The sequence below is a fragment of the Chiloscyllium punctatum genome, chromosome 26 (genome assembly GCF_047496795.1).
Source record: "Chiloscyllium punctatum isolate Juve2018m chromosome 26, sChiPun1.3, whole genome shotgun sequence".
Lineage (NCBI taxonomy): Eukaryota > Metazoa > Chordata > Chondrichthyes > Orectolobiformes > Hemiscylliidae > Chiloscyllium > Chiloscyllium punctatum.
Genome location: NC_092764.1, coordinates 73,409,566 through 73,430,770, shown reverse-complemented (window position 1 = coordinate 73,430,770; position 21,205 = coordinate 73,409,566). Strand labels below are relative to the sequence as shown.

Here is a 21,205-nt window from a genome sequence, read left to right as displayed (position 1 = left end):
ATAGGTGGATGAAGGTGAGGGAGAAGGTGATAGGTCAGGGGGGGAGTGATGGATGTTACCAGAGGGCGGTGCCAAGTTGGAGGACATACAGGTCCTGGGCCTCCACCACAGCCAAACCATTACCACCTGACACCTGGAGGAGGAACACCTCATCTTCAGCCTTGGGACCCCACAACCGCACGTGATCAATGTGGATTTCAACAACTGCCTCATTTCCCCAGCCCGACATTATCTCAGTCCCAAGCCTCCAACGTAGCACTGCCCTCTGGACCAGTCCATCACTCCCCTGTCTGACCTATCATCTTCTCCCTCATCTTCATCCACCTATCACTTTCTGAGCTACCTGTCCCCAAACCGCTTATTTATCTCTCAGCCCTGACCCACAAGCCTGATTGCTGATGAAAGGCTTATACTCGAAATGTCGATTCTCCTGATCAATGTTGTCTCCCTGGTGCCAGGGTCATGGATGTCTTAAAACGATTGCAGCATATTGACAAAGGCGAGGGTGAGAAGCAGAAGGCTGTTGTACACACTCATAAGAATAGCATAGGTAGGGAAAGGGTTAGGGCTTTGCAAAGGGAATACAGGAAGTTCGGTAGGAGGTTAAAAAGCAGAACCTCAAAGGTGGTAATCTCTGAATTACTCCCTGTGCCCCGTGTGAACGAGGGTAGAAATAGGAAGAGAGGGCAGATAAATCAGTGGCTGCGGAGATGGTGCAGAGGACAAGGATTCAGATTTTTGGATCATTGGGATCTCTTCTGGGGCAGAACAGACCTGTTCAAAAGGGACAGGTTTCATTTGAACTGAAGGGGGACCAATATCCTGGCAGGGAGATTTGCAGGTGACTTTTGGAGCCTTTAACTAGCAGAGGTGGAGGTAGTAATGAGAATAGAGGAACAGATGAGGATGGTTCAGAAGTTAAAGAGAGCAAGTTAATTAAACAAGGCAGGCAAATGCAAGTCAGAGAACGAGGTAACTCTGAGGAATTAAACTGCATTTATTTCAATACCAGGGGTCTTAGAGGTGAGGCAGATTAACTCAGGGCATGTATGAGAATATGAGACTGGGATATCATAGCTACTACAGAAACATGGCTGTGGAAGGGGCCGGACTAGCAACTCAATGAGGAGGGGGAGTGGCATTTTTGATTAGGGAAATCGTTACTGCTGAATTAGAGAGGAGCTTTCTGAGGGATCGCCCAGTGAAGCGATATGGGTGGAATTAAGAAATAAGAAAGGGATTTTCATCTTGATGGGATTGTACTACAGCCCCCCAATGGTTGGCAGGAAACTGGGGAGCAAAAATGTAGACAGATCTCAGATATCTAAAAGAAAAGTAGGGTTGAAATAGTAAGGTATTTTAACTTTCCAAACATAGACTGGGACCGCCGTAGTGTTGAGGGGTTAGATGGGGAGGAGTTTAAGTGTCTTCAAGAAAATTTTCTTTTTCAATATGTGGATGTATTTCCTAGGGAAGGAGCAAAACTTGACCTACTCTTATGAAATAAGGCAGGGCAAGTGACTGAGGTGTCAGTGGGGAAGCACTTTGGGGCAAGTCATCAGAATTCTAGTAGTTTTAAATAGTTGTGGAAAAGGATAGGCCTTGTGTGAAGGCTAATGTTCTTAATTGGAGTAATGTCAATTTTGGCAGTATGAGACAGGAACTCTCAAAAGTTGATTGGGGTAGGCTGTTTGCAGGTAAAGGGACAATAGAGTCATAAAGTCATAGAGATGTACAGCTCGGAATCAGACCCTTCAGTCCAAGTTGCCCATGCCAACCAGATATCCTAACCTAATCTAGTCCCATTTGCTAGCACTTGGCCCATATCCCTCTAAACCCTTCCTATTCATATACCAATCCAGATGCCTTTTAAATGTTGCAATTGTGTTGGAAAATTGGAGGTTTTCAAAACTGCGATAACAAGAGTTAAGAGGAATTATGGAGTTTGTTATGGATAAACATGAGGTCTTGCATTTTGAATAGTCAAATCAAGGTAGGAGTTTCATGGTGAATGGTAGGGCCTTAAGGAGTGTAACAGAACAGAGAGACCTTGAGTTCAGGTCGAGGGTTCTCTGAAAGTGGAGTCCCAGGTAGACAGGGCAGGGAAGAAGGCTTTGGTCACACTGGCCTTCATCAGTCAGGGCACTGAGTATAGAAGTTGGGAAGTTACTTTGCAGTTGTACAGGATGTTGGTGAAGCTGCAGTTCTGTTTTGGCCACCTTGTTATAGGAAGGATGTTATTAAACTGGAAAGAGTGCTGAAGAAATTTACAAGGATGTTGCCAGGATTCAATGGTCTGAGTTACAGGGAGAGGTTGGACAAGCTAGGACGTTTTTCTTTAGAGTGTAGGAGAATGAGAGGGAATCTTATAGAAGTGTGTAAGATCATGAGATAGGGTGAATGCACTCAGTCTTTTTCCCAGGGTTGGGGAATCGAGGACTGGAGGGAATCGGTTTCAGGTGAGAGGGGAAAGAATAAAAGGGAAACTTGGAGGCAACTTTTTTACCCAGCGGGTGGTACGCATATGGAATGAGCTGCCAGCGGAAGTGATTGAGGCGGGTACATTAACAACATTTAAAAGGCATTTGGACAAGTACGTGGATAGGAAAGGATTAGAAGGATATGGGCCAGGTGCAGTGAAATGGGGTTAGTGTGGATGGACATTTTGGTCGGCTTGGGCCAAAGGACCTGTCTCCATGCTGTAGGACTTTAGGACTCTATATTTCTGTTAGAGTCAAAGGCAAGGCTGGTAGGAGTAAGGAACAATGGATGAATAAAGGATTGAAGCTCTGGTAAAAATTAAGAAGGAGGTATATGTTGGGTACAGACAATTGGAATCAAGTGAATCTCTCATCCATGTGTGGATCCACAGGAGATGGGAGAGATACTAAACAAATATTTCATGGCAGTTTTTATTGTGGGGAAAGAAATGGAGGCTGGGCTACTTGGGGAAATAAATATTGATGTCTTGAAAGAATCCGCATTACAAAAGAGGAGGCATTGGAGGCCTTAAGAAAAATGGTGAATAAATCTCCAGCACCTTATCAAGTGTATCCCAGGACATTGTGGAAAGTTAGGGAAGGAATTGTGGAGTCCCTAGCAGAGACATTTGTATCATTTACAGGCATGTGTGAGATGCTGGAGGACTGGAGGGTGGCTAATGTTGTGCCTTTATTTAAGAAAGACTGTAAGGAGAAGCCTGAGAACTATAGACCGGTGAATCTGACATTGGTGGTGGCTGCGTTGTTGGAGGAACGTATGAACAATGGTTTTCCAAGACTGTGCCTGAGAGGAGGAATCTCCATTTTGATGACGTGTGGAGAAAAGGAGACATGGGAATGATTTAAGTAAGTAATGAAGGGAACCATTAGGCTAGACAAGGACAGGGTCCTACTTTTGAAATGGGAATACATTCAAAGAATTGAAATTAAATACATTAAAAGAAGCTGCTTATAAAACACCTGTATAAAAACCTGATGAGAACTTAGAACCAGAGATACAAAATCAAATAACAATTGTTTCAAAGAAAAATAAAGGCATTTACCTGGAAAATTAGGATTCTTTAAGGGATATTAAGAAGGTAGAAAATTTAGTCTGAAAACATTTGGGTAAGTAAGTTCAGAGAGCATGTTTGACTTGCTAAATGGTCTAGTACTTTAGCTTATAGCACTGATGTTAAGCACTGTCTTCCTGGAGTTAAAGACTGATGAGAATTTAACGTGTCCTTCACCTCCAGAATCAAATTGTTCACCATTTGCTACTTCTGTGTTATTAGAATTCCAAAGTGGCTGTTGGAAATTGTCCAATAGCTTGTAGTCTGCTGGCTCATGGAAACAAACAGTAACCAGGCTTTGTTTTCACCTTGGGTACCCAAGACAGGACTCTAACCCAAACACTTGGAATCAAAAGCAAAGTGTGTTTTCTGGAGAACTGCCGCAAAGTTCTGATAAAGGGAGATAATCTTACACTTGGAATTGTTTCTCGGATGCCCAGTTCCCTTGTTTATGCCTCAGTACACAGTCTGCAAGCAGCCTTGCTCTCAAAGCAGTCCCTCTCTGTGACATCTACTCAACAGGTATAATGAAGAAGGTTGACAAATCACTATAGTTGTGCATAAAGTCACTGGATCAAAACCTCATGGTGTCCCAAGTGGGTGAGCAAACCACAATCAGTTTTCTCTGAATTTGATCCTCTTTGGTGTGTGTAAACAACCAATGACACAGTTTCCATTGAAGATACGTTGGGACGAGTTCACTCAACACTCCTGCGCTCACTGACTTACACTGCCCGCCCCCTCCTCCCTCCTCCCTATCCCGTTGATGATGTAAGTTTTACCCTGGTGTCCACATCCTCCATGGCCTCACCACTTCCTTCTCTTCCCAAGCTGTCTCACCCTTGGGAACTCTATGTTCATCCAATTCCAGCCTCTCAGACACAATTTTAATCCCTCTCCGTTGCCTGGCTCTGAAGCTCGTTTGCGGTACCTCTCCACTTCAAACCCATCTCTTGGACCTCATTATTTCGTAACCTCTACTAATTTCCTAAAGTGGCTAAATGTCAACTATCACCAGAAATAGTTCATAGGAAGCCCCCTGGGATTTTTCACTTGGTTAAATGTTCTAAAGAAATCCAAGTTGCTCCTGAACTCAAATCATCTCATTTAACATTAATTCAAAGATGTTCCTTGACTTAGCAGTGTATGCTGAATGTATTTTAAAGCACAAACGCAACGTTATTTAATATCATTATGTTTCTATCAGCATTTTTCAGGTCACACCAAGGACTTTAGTAATGAACTGCAAACCATGCTGATTTTCCTCATTCTCACTATTGATTAGTGCTGTGCTTAGCTAATTGAGATTTCTGTTGAAGATGGGATTCAGGGCTAGCTTTGGATTATTAGCTCTATAACCCAAGATTGCAGGGTGACTGAACTCTCAGAGGCATTCATAGATGTTAAGACTCCATGTGAAAGGATGCTCATCAACTATTTAGGGAAGGTTACAAATTTTCTTTGGAGAAACTACTTTGAAACCAAACCACTCAATATTGCAAAAGAGAAGATGCTGGAAAATCTCAGCAGGTCTGGCAGTAAGAGAAAAGAGCTGATGTTTCGAGTCTAACTGACCCTTTGTCAAAGCCGGCTTTGACAAAGGGCTTTGACAAAGGGTCAGTTAGACTTGAAACGTCAGCTCTTTTCTCTCCTTACAGATGCTGCCAGACCTGCTGAGATTTTCCAGCATTTTCTCTTTTGGTTTCAGATTCCAGCATCCGCAGTAATTTGCTTTTAATATTGCAAAAGATCTGGTGATTTTTTTTTAACTCCCCATCTTTATCTTTCGTTGAATTGAAATGAGTCTATGTTAAGAGTTTTCTTGTTTCAAGGGTTAGTGGACTTTTCCACAAGTATCTCCTCATTGCGCAGGTGTTGTTCAGCCTGGACAGTCCGTCTGACAATATACCTGCATTCCCACACGCGATCTGGAGTTGTGATAACCTCCAGGTTACATTCCTCAACTCAGTCCCGGCATGGATTGGATTATGAGCAGAATGCAGTGTGGTTGCTTTCTCATATCCCCACCTGCATAGTAAGCAGCGTCAGTGCTGCAGTAATCAGCAGCACGATGCGCAGAATTAATGCCATTGTTTGATTCAAATTCCTCATTTTCCAACCCGTTAGTGACTTAATTAACGCCTATGCACAGAGAACCTAAAAGAATGAAACTTTACAACGAGCTGCGTAGATCATTCTTTGCTCAAAGTTCATTTATACTTTTGCAGGTCCCTCCTAGAGGAAAATGTCAAGTAAGTCAGTGACCAGTAATGTGACCAATAAAAATGACCCCAAGTCCATCAACTCCAGAGTCTTCATTGGTAACCTAAACACAGCCATTGTGAAGAAGGCAGATGTGGAGGCCATCTTTGGGAAGTACGGCAAGATAGTGGGGTGCTCTGTGCACAAAGGATATGCGTTTGTGCAGTACGTATTTGAACGGAATGCCCGGGCTGCAGTGGCTGGAGAACACAACAGGATAGTGGCTGGGCAACCACTGGGTGAGTAATGACATCAAGCTTTACAGAAGGAGAGCGTTAAAAAGAAAAAAACATTGTCACATGAAAGGGCCACGCCAGATTGGCAGCTGTCCTGTTGATTAGAATGATCAGTGATTCATATTTGGGATGAGCAACAAATTCTTGCTTTGCAACCATCTCACATTGTGTCAGACATTGTTCTACTTTGCACTTGCCTCACCATTCTCCAACCCGCTTGTTTTGTCTCACGTTTCAGGTCTCTTTAAGATCCCAGGGTGGCTCTGAGAGACACTGGTAAAGTGAGAGCTCATCTGTAAATAAAACCACAAGGTGCTGGAAATGCAGGTCTGGCTGTGTCAATGGAGAGAGAAGCAGAGTGAATATTTCAGAGTAAGGACCTTTTGTCAGAACTGAAAGAAAATAGGACCCTAATACTTTATAAGTAACTGAAAGGGTGGAGGGAGGGATGAAGGTATGGGGGAAGAATTCGATGAACTCACCAAAGGTTTCACAGTACCAGAAACAAAGGGAGTGGTCATGGTTATAATAAACGAACAAAGAATTTGTTCAGTGTGAGTGTGAATGGCAGAATAATGAACAGCTATGCCCAAACCCCAGAAAAGATGAGAGGAGGAGCTGGGTTTACAGTCTTGAAATTGTTGAGCTGAATATTGATTCCACAAAGCTGTAAAGTGCCTAAACACAAGTTGACATGCTTTAACTCCAGCTTGCGGAGAGTTTCATTGGAAAACAGCAGCAGACCGAGGACGGAGATGTCAGTGCGAGAGCAAAGTGAAACCTTGAAGAGACAAGCCGCTGGACACTTGGGATCTTGCTAGTGGTTGATCCTGAGCGACCAGTGGTTTATCATTTTAATTCTTCACCCTGCTTTCATACTGACATCTCTGACCTCGGTCTGCTTCAGTGTTACAATGAAGGTTAAAGAGAGCTGAAGGGATAGAACCTCATCTTCCTGTTTGGCACTTTGCAGCATTCTGGACTTAGCAATGTTAAACTGCAAGCTCTAAGTTTCTTTCATCATATTTTCCAAGGGTTTTTTTTTTGGCTTTTTGACATTATTAATCATGTTTTTACTGTTCATACCCAATCTGGATAAATCCTTGAATACTGTATTTGCTGGAGACACTCAGCAGGTTTGGTAGCATCTGTGAAGAGAGAAACAGAATGAATGTTTCGAGCCAAGTGTGACTTTCCTTCAGAATGGGTTTTTGATGAAGGAGTAGACTGGACTCGAAACGTTAGCTCTGTTTCTGTCTCCAGACCAGATGTGTGTCACCAGAACTTTGCATTTATTTCTGAACAAATCCTTTGTTTCGTCATAAAGACAATTACCACTCTCTTTGACATTGTCACCACTCTGTTATTTAATCTCTCACAGCATCCACCCTCTCAGAAACCTTCCTGTTTGTATCTCTATCTTTCCCCTTTCACTCGCTTAAAAACCTGTTGCAATTTCCATATTCCTCTAGTTCTGATAAAATGTCATTGTCCTGAAGCATTCATTATGTTTCTGTCCTCACAGATGCTGCCAGACCTGCTGAAAATTTGCAGCATTTTCTGTTTTTATTTCAGCATCTGCAGGGAATTTGCTTTTGCTTTGAGTGAGACTTCAGCTGCAGTGGTTGGCGATTTCAGTAACAGCCTGTTAACATTGAACATCCATGAGGAACCTAAATAAAATAAACTTTTAGTCCCTTTGCACTAATATAAATGATTGAACTCAAAAATGTCACCAGTTGGCAACACAATTGAAATCACTGTCTAATTGAAAAAATATAGACAAAAAGGTTCAGTTTCACAAGTGGGGTCATCGATCACCAGGATTTCTAGTTCTAACCTTATGATTATAGCAACTTTTTATTTGTCTGCAGTCTTTGAAGAGAAAACCTTCTCGATGCTAATTTGTAACTTGTGCTATGCATTGTGAGAGCAAAGCTTTTCCAAGGTGCCTAGAACAACTGCCTCACGCTTATGGTCAGAGCTCAGAAACCAGGCATTGGAAGCACCGGTCATCTATAGATGAAACTGTCCCGATGGATCTTAGGAGAGCTGGCAGGAGTAATGCATGTCTCCAGGATACTGGATAATCAACAGACTAATAGTGGAGTGGTGCAAGATTTGAGAAAGATTGATAACTTTGGATCCCCACTCTGTGGGGAATCCTTCCAGCTTTGTGACTGATGTGGAAGAGGATTGAGTTTCTATCGATTTGATGCAGTGATGTATTATTTTGGAATGGCCACACGCATTGTGCACTAAACACAAAGTGTTCAGGACTGTTCCATCACTGTGCCATCCTATTCAGAGAGTTTATTGATGGGTTAGTTTGCGCATACATGCTAGATTGTACGTGTGATAGCTTTTATTCCACTGAAAGGTGCAGACCTAGAGTGCCAGCTACCTGTAAGACTGAGGGAAAGGTTACGTTCTATACTTGGTGATGCCAGGTGGTTTTCTGAAGACTGAGCGTTGCCAAGGGTGACAGAGTGAGAAAGGAAAAGGAGCAGTTTACCTCGGAGTAGGCCTGATCCATGCATCATCACTGACAGTACAGCATGCAATGTCTGTCTTATTTAGCTTGAAACATGCAAGTTTATATAAATCATTGGATTAACCCGTGGAAGATTTAACATAACTAACTAAGGGGCTCACCTCGTTAACTTGATCGCAAAAAAAAACACAAGTGAAAATGTGCAGTGGATCTTGCTCTGAAGCAGTGGCGTGTGCTCTCCAGGGCCTGGCTTTTTAGTAAACAGCATAACTGGGCTGTTGGCTGAAGAGAGTCCTATAAGTGCCCAGCTGATTTTCAACCTCAGCGTGGCATGGTGGCTCAGTGGTTAGCACTGCTGCCTCACAGTGCCAGGGACCCGGGGGGGTTCAATCCCAGCCTCGGGGGCTGTTTGTGTGGAGTTTGCACATTCTCCCCATGCCTGCATGTGTTTCCTCCCACAATCCAAAGGTGTGCAGGTGAGGTGAATTGGCCCTGCTAAATGGCCCCATAATGTCAAGGGGTGTGTAGGTTAGGGGAATGGGTCTGGGCGGGTTACTCTTCAGAGGATCGGTGTGGACTTGTTGGGCCGAAGGGCCTATTTCCACACTGTCAGGATTCTATATTTCTAATATTCAGCTGCCCAGCATTGCCATCCCTCAATGGGTGAGTGAGGATTCAATCAAGCCTGTGCCAGCTCTTTGAGAGAGCTATCCTATTGGTCTCACTTCCCTTTGCTCTTTTCCTATCATGTTACAGTTCTATCCTTTTCGAAACACTAGCTTTGCCTCTCATCCACACCATCTGCTCCTCTCTCTTTGATGTAGCAGTGACTTGGGGTGGGGAGGGTATGTTTGTGTCTTCACTGATTTGAACCGGCTGAGATTAAGACCGCTTTTTCAAAGAAAACAACGCTGTGGGACGCTGGAGATCTGAAACGGAAACTGGAAATCGCTGGTGAAACTCAGCAGGTCTGGCAGCACCAGTAGAGAGAAGGCAGACTCAGAGTCTGCTTCCTCTTCACAGATGCTGCTGGACCTGCTGAGTTTCTCCATCAATTTCTGTTCTTGTTTCTGCTTTTTGCCATGGTTTGAGTGGGCTCTTGCGTAGAGAGAGAGAGACAGGAAAGGTCTGTCATAAGTTTCAGCCTGATGCAAGAAACGCCGGTGAAACCTGGAAATGACCAGCACTGATCCAAAGTGGTCTGCAAATACCTAAAAATGGCACTGCAGCTGGTGCTAGTTGTGCGAGCTTTTGACAATATTGAACTGAGCTTTCCTGACTGAAAAGTGTGATGCTGGAAAAGCACAGCCGGTCAGGCAGCATCCGAGGAGCAGGAGGATCGACGTTTCGGGTATAAGCCCTACATCAGGAATGATGATAGGCTTATGCTTCTTTCTTGATGAAGGGCCTCTGCCCGAAACATCGACTCTCCTGCTCCCCGGATGCTGTGCTTTTCCAGGACCACACTGTTCGACTCTGATCTCCATCATCCGCAGCCCTGACTTTCTCCTGAGTTTTCCTAATGCCAATCTAATGAGCTCAGGTTAATCAATTCTTCCCACTTTCCAGAAATACTAGTTTGTCGCTGCTAGAATTGGCACTTAATTGATCAGCACCAGCGAAGGGAAATTTGTAACCGATCCTCAATCTGCTTTTGACAGCCACAACATTCACATGACTGCCACTCGTAAACTTTAGTTGCCTTTTTGTGCAGATTAGACCAATACATGAATGATGTGTTGACATAAAGTCACGAATCATAGAGTCCCTACCCTGTGGAAGCTGCCAATTCAGCCTATCAAGTCCATACTGGCCCTCTGAAGAGCATCCCACCCAGGCCCAAGCCCTATCCTGTCCCTGCATGTCCCATGGCTAATCCACCAAGCCCGCACACTATGCACAATTGAGCATGACCAATCCACCTAAACTACCCATGTTTGGACTGTGGGAAGTATCTGGAGGAAATCCACGCAGACATGGGAAGAATGTGCAAGCTCCACACAGGCAGTCACCCGAGGGTGGAATTGAACCTGGGTCCCTGGCGCTGTGAGGCAGCAGTGCTAACCACTGAGCCATCGTACTGCCCTAATGTTTGACAGCTTGACCACTTACATTGTCAGAAATGACGTGTGCTCTCAGAAGCCAGAATGTACTCGTGATCATTGGATAAATAGTTGAAACACAATTGCTGGAAATTGCTGGAAAATCCGTGGAGAGAAATTAGAGTTAACTGATTTCAGCCCTTTCCTCAGAAGTGATGGTAGCTAGAAAAAAGCTGGCTACCATCAGAGTTGTGGTGGGGGAAGGTGTTAAGGAGGAAACAATAGGTGGGGATAGAGCCCAAAGAGAGAGAGAAAGCAGTCGGACTGACAAAAGAGTGGATAACATTTGCAAATAATTGAAATTGCCTGATCTCTGCACATTAAGAACACTTCCAGCGTCACCAGAGTTTTCAGTCTTGGACTGTGCTTGAACCAAGAATTGCTTTGCATTTCCACTGCTAAGTTATTTTGTGTTTCATCTGTGACTGATATCTCAGGTTCTAAAAAAAAAGCATGCTGGAAAAGCCAGACGGAATCCTGGTTTAACTCCAGCTGGAGTACAGTCTGTTCAAACCAAAATATGGGCTTGTGTTTACTCACAGCTTGTGGGAATCTTGAATCTGCACATCTCCACTGTTACTACAGGTTTATTAAACTGAATGGCTGCACGATTACTGACACAGTGCTATTTCCAATTATTACCTGATGCAATATTTGTACAGGCTGCTTATAAGCAGATGCAAAGTGGCTTGGGTTTTTCTACAAGCACGAGATTAATGTTATAGCCCAGAGGTCAGGAGGTGTGAGATCATCCTCAGGATGCAGTCTCCAACCATGCATAGCTTTCCGACTGATACCTGCCAGTTATTTTCGAAACTGAGATTATAAAGTTCCCCGAGGTCTACCCTTAGCAAGCCGACATTTCTTTTACCACTTCCACAGCATTAAAATTGAACAAACAGTGGGCCTGGTGCGGGCCACTGAACAAAGGCCGACACATTCCTTTGGGCATGAATCTGCATGGCTCTGCTGAAGACCAAGGCAAGAGTGAGCTCCGTAACACAAGCCTCCAGAGCCCAAAATGCCAGCCAGGAGTTAGATTCTGATAAACACCAACAGATGCCCCCAAACGTTTTGTTTAGGACGTACTCTTAACTTTATCACAAGAGTTCGCATCATCAGAATAACCCACAGTTCAGGAACTGTACCTGTTTCAAAGTCAGTATGCAGGGGACTGCGAAATATATAATAATATGCTGATTTAACAATACAATTGACATCTTATACCAGTGGTTTGATCTTGTTACAATATGAAATTCATATCTATGGACTGAGCTGCCAGAGGAAGTGCCGAAGGTGGTACAATTATAACATTTAAAAGGTATCTGGAAGGGGGCGTGAATAGGAACGGTTGAGAGGGATATGGGCCAAATGCTGGCAAATGGGACGAGATTAATTTCGAATATCTGGTCAACACATGACGAGTTGGACTGTAAGGTCTGTTTCTGTGCTGTATGACTCTACAACTCTCTATGCCAAATGCCCTGGCTCATGTGCCTCGTTATATTTTGGAAAGCCACAACACAAGATGATTCGACAAGGCGTGAAAAGTGCACTGAGGAACATGAGATAATATTTTTAGACCAAGTCGATAGAGGACATGAGTCAAGAGTGTGGTGCTGGAAAAGCACGCAGTATTCGAGAAGCAGGAGAATCAACGTTTCGGGCTTAAGCCCTTCGTCAGGATGAAAGGATTATGCCCGAAACGTTGACTCTCCTGCTCCTCGGATGCTGCCTGACCTGCTGTGTTTTTCCAGCAACACACTCTCTACTTTGATCTCTAGCATCTGCAGACCTCTGTCTCCCAATAGAGGAGATGAGAAAGTAAGAGTGTATGTTATTGATCACTGCAAAAAAAGGTGCAGCACAAACTTAATTAAATCCTAACCAGGGATGGGTTGTGGCAGGTTTGTCAAGATAGGTGTTTACAACAAGTCAGTGATATCTCTTTCCACGCAAGCTGAGATGAGCTCTTTGTGGTCCTTCAGAATGATGAAGAGTTTTAATGTAATGATTCCCTGGTAGCTGATGTAATGGTGACAGAGAAGAACTTTTCAGCAATTCCTAACACGAATTAAAGTGAAGGTTAGCACAGTGCAGTTGCAATGACAAATTCTCTGCTGCCAACCATTGTTGAAGCCGAGAATATTAATTCATTTCGAAGGACGTTCGCTAATTATTTGTAAGATAGTTGGCTACTGCGGAGAAATTTGTCATTGATTGGGTGAATGATCTGTTTGTGTGCTGTGAATTTCTCCAACTCCACAAAATTGTCATGAAATAGAAATTGAATCATGGTGCGAATAGAAGCAAATATTAAGGAATCTGACCTCACTTTCGGAATTCAGAGATGAACTGCAAAACTGAGAAAGCCTCTGGTTTCATCAATTTAACGTCCTTTGAAGGCAGATTTGCAAGTTGATGAGATCAAAATTCATAAAGGACTTTCAAGTGAAATAGCTGATCAGATGTAACTTGATGAGATCAAACCTGAAGCATAGTCAGCAGTGTTCAGTCCTATTACACATCAAATAGCTAGCTCCAATATCAAATGAATGCATACTTTGACCAAGGAAGTGAAGGTAGGAATTTGTAAGTGGGACTCAATTTAGTTCGATATGTTACCATATTGTTTCTCACGGGATATAGGTATCTCTGACGAGACCAGCATTAGCCATCCATAATTGCCCCTGAACAGATTATTTGCTCGGCCATTTCAGAGTCAAGAATGTTGTTTTGGGTCTGGAGTCATATGTAGTCAAGACCAGGTAAGGACAGCAGATTTCCTTCCCTCAAGGACGTTAGTGAATCATAGAATCCCTACAGTGCAGAAAGAGACCATTTAGCCCACCAAGTTTGCACTGTCCCTCCGAATAGCATCCCACCCATCCTGTTCCCATAATCCTGCATTTCCTGTGGCTAACCCACCTCCCCTACACATCTTTTGACTGTGGGAGGAAACCCACGCAGATGCGGGTAGAATGTGCAAACGCCACACAGACACTCCCCTGAGAGTGGAATCGAACCGAGGTCTCTGGTGCTGTGAGGCAATGGTGCCGACCACTGTGCTACCCCTTCAAATGAGTTGTTTGAACAGTTAATGTTTGCTCCTTGGCCACCATTACTTAAACTCGGTTTTAATTCTAGATTATACTAAATGGTGGGATTTGAATTCATTGAAGGAATTGCCTGGGCTTTGGGATTTCTAGCCCAATAACAATGCTACTTTGCAATCATCTCCCCAGGATAAATAAATCTTCATTCATTATTTTGATAAGGAGCTGTTTGACTGCATAGTCAAACATAGCAATATGCAGTTGTCAAACTGTTGTGTAACTAATTACAAGGCTGGTTTAAAAGAAAAGTATATATTTGGGACTGGTGCTGGATGTAGGAGGCTTTAGCCAATAGCTAGCTACTTCTTAACTGGGAACTACTTGGTCTTCATCAAAATGGCAGGACAATGTTGAAGTAGTGTTCACTCCCAAAAAGATAGGCAAGACTTAGAACATATAAATACCTCCCTCTGCAATATTCCGACTGTCTTTACACACAAGAGACCGGGACAACCTGGGAATGCTTCCGTTGGATAAGTAACCATAAGAAAACCCTGTACTTTATTCAAATCGGGATGATGTTACATATGATCAATTTTATCAGTTTTAATTGGCTCAGTGGTTAGCACTTCTGCCTCACAATATCCGGTACCCGGATTCAATTCTACCCTCGGCCACTGTCTGTGTGGAGTTTGCACAACCTTCCCGTGTCTGTGTGGGTTTCCTCTGAGTGCTCTGGTTTCCTCCCACAGTCCAAAGGTGTGCAGGTCAGGTCAATTGGCCGTGCTAACTTGCCCCTAGTGTCCAGGCAAGAGCAGGCAAGGTGGATTGGTGAAGGGGTTAGGTCTGGGTGGGATGCTGTTTGGAGGGTCAGTGTAGCCTTGATGGGCTGAATGGCCTGATTTCATGCTGTAGGGATTCTGTGGTTATTCCAAGATTCCACCTCAGATCTCCTCTCTGTAACTTGCGAACTCTGGGATGTATGACCTTTGACAATCATAGGTAGAAATGATATAACCACATTTGTGTGAGACCATCCAAAACCTGGGCTTGAATTGTGGCTTTGAGCGCCTCCTATAGGTGTCAATGAAATCACTGACAACTCGAGGAAGCAGAAAGTATCTCATTTGATTCCTGTGATATGCTGACTCGGCTAATGTGCAAACAGGAAAGTGGCTCCTACAAAGAAATTATTGAATCAGCCAAAGTTTCCACACTTGAATACGATCCAGTGAAAGATGAGTCTGTACGCAGGCATGTGTGTGTACATATACACATGCACACAGATTAATTTGTTTGGACCAATGTCCTTTTTGGTCATGTGACCTGCCTCTGTGTTGAGTCGACTCCTTGCACACTCCTAGATTCACATGGCAAAAGTTTTTTCTCAACTTCTGACTAGAGTGCAATTAGGGCCAGTCAAGGATAGTAGTAGGAAGTTGTGCATAGAGTCAGAGGAGTTAGGGAAGCGCCAAATGAATAGCTTTCATCAATGGAAAAAGACAATGTTGTCGAAGAGAATACTGAGATACAGGCTATGAGACTAGATGGGATTAAGGTTCACAAAGAGGAGGTGTTAGCAATTCTGAAAAGTGTGAAAATTGATAAGTCCCCCGGGACAGATGGGATTTATTATAGGAATCTCTGGGCAGCCAGGGAGGAGATTGCCTAGCCTTTGGCCTTGATCTTTATGTCGTCATTGTTGACAGGAAAAGTGCCAGAAGACTGGAGGATAGCAAATGTTGTCCCCATGTTCAAGACGGAGAGTAGAGACAACCCTGGTAATTATAGAGCAGTGAGCCTTACTTCAGTTGTGGGTAAAATATTGGAAAGGATTATAAGAGATAGGATTTATAATCATGTCGAAAGGACTACGTTGATTAGGGATAGTCAACATGGTTTTGTGAAGGGTAGGTCGTGTCTCACAAACCTTACAGAACTCTTTGAGAAGGTGACCAAACAGGTGGATGAGGGTAAAGCAATTGAGGTGGTGTATATGGATTTCAGTAAGGTGTTTGATAAGGTTCACCACGGTAGGCTATTGCACAAAATATGGAGGCATGGGATTGAAGGTGATTTAGTGGTTTGGATCAGAAATTGGCTAGCTGAAAGAAGACAGAGTGGTGGTTAATGGGAAATATTCATCCTGGAGCTCAGTTACTAGTGGGTTACCGCAAGGATCTGTTTTGTAGCCACTGCTATTTGTCATTTTTATAATGACCTGGATGAGGTTTGGAAGGATGGGTTAGTAAATTTGCAGATGACACTAAGGTCAGTGGAGTTGTGGAGTTCCGAAGGGTGTTGCAGGTTACGGAGGGACATAGATAAGCTGCAGAGCTGGGCTGAGAGGTGGCAAATGGAGTTTAATGTGGAAAAGTGTGAGGTGATTCACTTTGAAGGAGTAACAGGAATGCAGAGTACTTGGCTAATGGTACGATTCTAGGTAGTGTAGATGAGCAGAGAGATCTCAGTGTGCATGCATGTAGATCCCTGAAAGTTTCCACCTAGGTGAATAGGGTTGTGATAAGGCATACGGTGTGTTAGCTTTTATTGGTAGAGGTGAAAATGTGTTGCTGGAAAAGCGCAGCAGGTCAGGCAACACATTTTCAGCTCTGATCTCCAGCATCTGCAGTCCTCACTTTCTCCTTTATTGGTAGAGGGATTGAGTTTCTGAGCCATGAGGTCATGCTGCAGCTGTACAAAACTCTGGTGCGGCTGCACTTGGAGTATTGTGTACAGGTTCTGGTCACCACATGATAGGAAGGATGTGGAAGCTTTGGAAAGGGTTCAGAGGAGATTTACTAGGATGTTGCCTGGTATGGAGGGAAGGTCTTACAAGGAAAGGCTGAGGGACTGGAGGCTGTTTTCGTTAGAGAGAAAGAGGTTGAGAGGTGACTTGGGCGGCACGGTGGCACGGTGGTTAGCACTGCTGCCTCACAGCACCAGAGACCGGCGTTCAATTCCCGCCTCAGGCGACTGACTGTGTGGAGTTTGCACATTCTCCCCGTGTCTGCGTGGGTTTCCTCCGGGTACTCCGGTTTCCTCCCACAGTCCAAAGATGTGCAGGGCAGGTGAATTGGCCATGGTAAATTGTCCGTAGTGTTAGGTAAGGGGTATGGGTGGGTTGCGCTTCGGCGGGTCGGTGTGGACTTGTTGGGCCGAAGGGCCTGTTTCCACACTGTAAGTAATCTAATCTAATCTAATTTAATAGAGACATATAAGATAATCAGAGGGTTAGATAGGGTGGACAGTGAGAGCCTTTTTCCTCAGATGGTGATTGCTAGCACGAGGGGACATAGCTTTAAATTGAGGGGTGATAGATATAGGACAGATGTCAGAGGCAGGTTCTTTCTTCGGAGAAGGGCAGGGGCATGGAATGCTCTTCCTGCAACAGTAGTAGACTCACCAACTTTAAGGGCATTAAAATGGGCATTGGATGGGCATATGGATGAGAATGGAATAGTGTAGGTTAGATGGGCTTCAGATTGGTTCCACAGGTCAGCACAACATCAAGGGCCAAAGGGTGTGTACTGTGCTGTAATGTTCTATGTTCTCCACTCACCTGAGGCTTGGTGACCCTCAGGTTAAACCACCACCAGTAACCACAAAACACTACATAGGACAAACAGGAGGACAGCTAACAATCCGTATACACGAACACCAACTAGCCACGAAACGACACGACCAGCCATCCTTAGTAGCCACACACGCAGATGACAAGCAACATGAGTTCGACTGGGACAACAATACTATTATAGGACAAGTCAAACAGAGAACAGCCAGGGAATTCCTAGAGGCATGGCACTCATCCACAGATTCAATCAATAAGCACATCAACCTAGACCCAATATACCGACCACTGCAACGGACAGCTGGAACTGACAACCGGAAGCGGCAGATTCAAATGCCGGAGGAAAGATCACAGAAGCACTTCACAGGAGGCTCCCAAGCACTGAGGATGTCACCTAGACAGGGGACGAAACGTCTGCAACACAAATTCCCAGCTCGGCGAACAGGACCACAACAATAGATATTCAGCGAGTTAATTCAAAGCTTCAGGTTTGAAATTGGAACCTTGACTTTATTTGTGTCAAAGTTAATTCACAGCTTGTGGACTCAGTAGCTCTGACATTTAGTATTTTTGAGAATTTTTTTTTAGATGTTCCAAACGACTGCTTTTGTTTGTGCTTCAAGTGTGAAACAGAACGTGGACAATGTGTGATGTTGGAAATGTGACAAACACCTGAGCATTGTGGGACAACTTTTACAATGGATATGTAATTACAATGGAGATATGTAATTACATTTTTTGAGGAGCCGATAATTCTTTGAGCAACTTCTGTTATTACACACAGCTAGAAAAGAGGCGTTCATAGACTTGAAGTGATTGAATGTAAAAGAAGAAACTGTTTCCAATTTCAGAAGGGTCAAGGTTTGGTAATTGGTGGAAGAATCAGGGACACGATGAGAATGCCACTCTACAGCAAATTATTCTGAGCTGGAGTACATTGCTTAGAAGGGTGATGGCACCAGTTTCCATCATAACTTGAAAAGGGAACTTGGATAAATAATTAAAACATAGAACATAGAACATAGAAAAGTACAGCACCGAACAGACCCTTTGTGCCGAGGTTTAATCCTAATGTAAAATATACTAACTTAACCTATGCATCTCTCAACTCATTGTTGTCCATGTGCATGTCCAGCAGTCACTTAAATGTCCCCAATGACTCTGTTTCCATCACCACCGCTGGTAACGCATTCCATGCATTCACAACTCTCTGCGTAAAGAACGTCCCTCTGACGTCTCCTTTATACCTTCCTCCTAATATCTTCAAACTATGACTCCTCGTACCAGTCAATCCTGCCCTGGGGAAAAGTCTCTGGCTATTGACTCTATCTATTCCTCTCATTATTTTGTATACCTCAGTCAGGTCTCCTCTCTTCCTCCTTCTCTCCAGAGAGAAAAGTCTGAGCTTATTCAACCTTTCTTCATAAGGCAAATTGAAGGGGAATATTTTGCAAGTCTACTAGTGAAGGCCAGGGGAATAGAAACAGCAGCTCTTTTGAAGAGCTGATACAAGCTTGATGGATTGAATGGCTTCTTTCAAAGCTGTATCACAGAACTAGTAGCAGGAGTAGGCCATTCGACCCCTCCAGCCTGCTCCACCATTCAATATGATCATAATCCTGTCCTCCCTCTAGCCACAAGAGCGCTACCTGTTCTCCTTGTTGAAAACACACAATGTTTTAGTCTCAACCAGTTTTTGTGGCAATGATTTCCACTGTGGCAGGCTCCCCACTCTCTTGGTGAAGACATTTCTCCTCACCTCAGTCCTAAAAGATTTGTCCTTTATCATTAAACGATGGCCCCTGGTTCTGAATTCCCTCACCATCCGGAACATCCTTCCTGCATCCAACCCGTCTAGTCGTGTTAGAATTTTAGGTTACTATGAGAGCCCCTTACCCCTCATCCTTCTAAAATCCAGCGACTACAATCCGAACGGACCCAATCTCTGCTGCCATCCCAGGAATCAGTCTGGTAAATTTTTGCTGCACTCCTTCCATTGCCTGAACATCCTTTCTCAGGTAAGAGGACCCGAAACGACACACAATATTCCAGGTATGGCTTTGCCAATGCCCTGTATAATTGCAGCAAGGCTAACATAGAGTTGCCTTCTCTACTGCCTGCTGCACCTGCATGCTTAGTTTCAGGCACAGGCACATAAGGATACCCAGGTCTCATTGAACATTCCTCCTCTCTCAGTGTGCAGCCATTCAGATAAAAATCTGCCTTCCTGTTTTGCTGCCAGAGTGGATAACTCAACCTTTATTCACATTGTACTGCATCTGCCATGTATTTGCCCATTCACTCAACATGGCCAAATCACACTGCAACATCTCTACATCCTCCTCACAGTTCACCCTCCCACCCTCTCAAAGGCATATTTTGAGACATTACATTCATCTAAATCATTAACATATTTTATGAACAGCTACCCCACTAGTCACTGCCTGCCATTCGTAAAAAAGACATTTATTCCAACTGTGTTTGTTTCCTGTCTGCGAACCAATGTACTATCCATCTCAATGCACTACCCACAATCCCAGTTGCTTTCATTTTACACATTAATCTCGAATGTGTCTGAGAAACTGATGGAGGGATAGGAACTGGAATGGAAGTGACTCCCTGTGGGTGCAGGGAACAAGTGTTAGTCGATAAAATAGATTATCAAGCAATATGTTGCAGCTTCCACAACATGTGGCATTGAAGAGAGTTACCAGGATGTTGCCGGGAATGGAGGGCTGATTTATAGGGAGAGGCTGGATAGGAGGTGACATTTTTCACCGGAACACAGGAGGTTGACGGGTGACCTTACAGAGGTTTATAAAATCATAAAGGGTATAGGTGAGGTGAATGGCAGGTGTCTTTTCCCTGAGGGAGGGGGAGGGGGGAGTGGTGGATATCTAGGCCAGAGGACATACATTTAAGATGACAGGAGAAAGATTTGAAAAGGGTGTGAGGGGCAACGTTTTTTACACTGAGAGTGGTTCGTGTGAGGAATGAACTTCCAGAGGAAGTGGTGGATGTGGGTGCAGTACATTGTTTAAAAGACATTTGGATAAGTACAGGAATAGGAAAGGTTTTGAGGGATGTGGGCCAAGTGCAGGCAGGTGGGACTAGTTTAGTTTGAGATTGTGGTCGGCATGGACTGGTTGGACTGAAGGGTCTGTTTCTGTGCTGTATGACTCTGTGAAAGGTACTAAACCTTTCAATGTACTGCAATGTTTCAGTACTGAGTTGGTTACGTGTTGGGGGTCATAATAATGAGTGGGGTTCTGGACAATAAACTGCAATTTAAGAACCCATCAGTCTGACTTGTAGTGGCCATTTTAGTCAAGAGGAATTGAAAGCAGATTCTGTAATCGAGGATGCAGGCACAATCTCAGCATGTAGCAGTTGATTTCCACTGTCTGATATATACTTATAATGGTCTGTAGTTTGCAAAGATGGAAGAATTGACTTTTATTTTTACAAAATGGACTCAGCATCTTACAAGATGGCTCCCAGAATTCACCTGACTGCTCTTGTTGATTCATTGTCAGCCAAAGCATAAATGAATTGATGTGTCAGCCCAGCATCAACCAGTTTGTCTAATCTGGGAGCAGTTGGTCCCTTAAAAAGATGTGATAGTACAAAGCTTTTGAGAAAACTGGAACACTGAGAAGATAGCGCAGAGCATTCCATCTTAATTGGCTTTTCCTTGTGGAACAATGACTTGTCGAAGTTAACATCACCATCTTTAGTTTTGATCTGCATAAAATTGTATGTGAGTCGTAACTTCAGGAAGTACCCCTAGAGACAGCCCAATGGAAAGAGAGGGTTCTTATCCACAGGGAGCTCAAAGAGAGAGGGGACCCAGCTAAAGGCCTGGCATACTGAATGAGGCTACCAAAGGTTGGTACCAGGCGACCTGTCAGGCTGTGAAAGCAAATTCAAG

General features: G+C 43.9%; 1 protein-coding gene across 4 annotated transcripts in view; it reads left to right on the top strand.

The window, feature by feature from the left end:
- LOC140453171 (RNA-binding Raly-like protein) overlaps positions 1-21,205 on the top strand; it is a 1,408,367-nt gene that overhangs the window by 617,020 nt on the left and 770,142 nt on the right. For all 4 annotated transcript variants that reach the window (XM_072547650.1, XM_072547651.1, XM_072547653.1 and 1 more), the window contains one exon: positions 5,782-6,054. In XM_072547650.1, coding sequence (XP_072403751.1) covers positions 5,799-6,054 — 256 coding nt within the window. In that variant the 5' untranslated portion in view covers positions 5,782-5,798. The remainder of the gene's footprint in view (positions 1-5,781; positions 6,055-21,205) is intronic.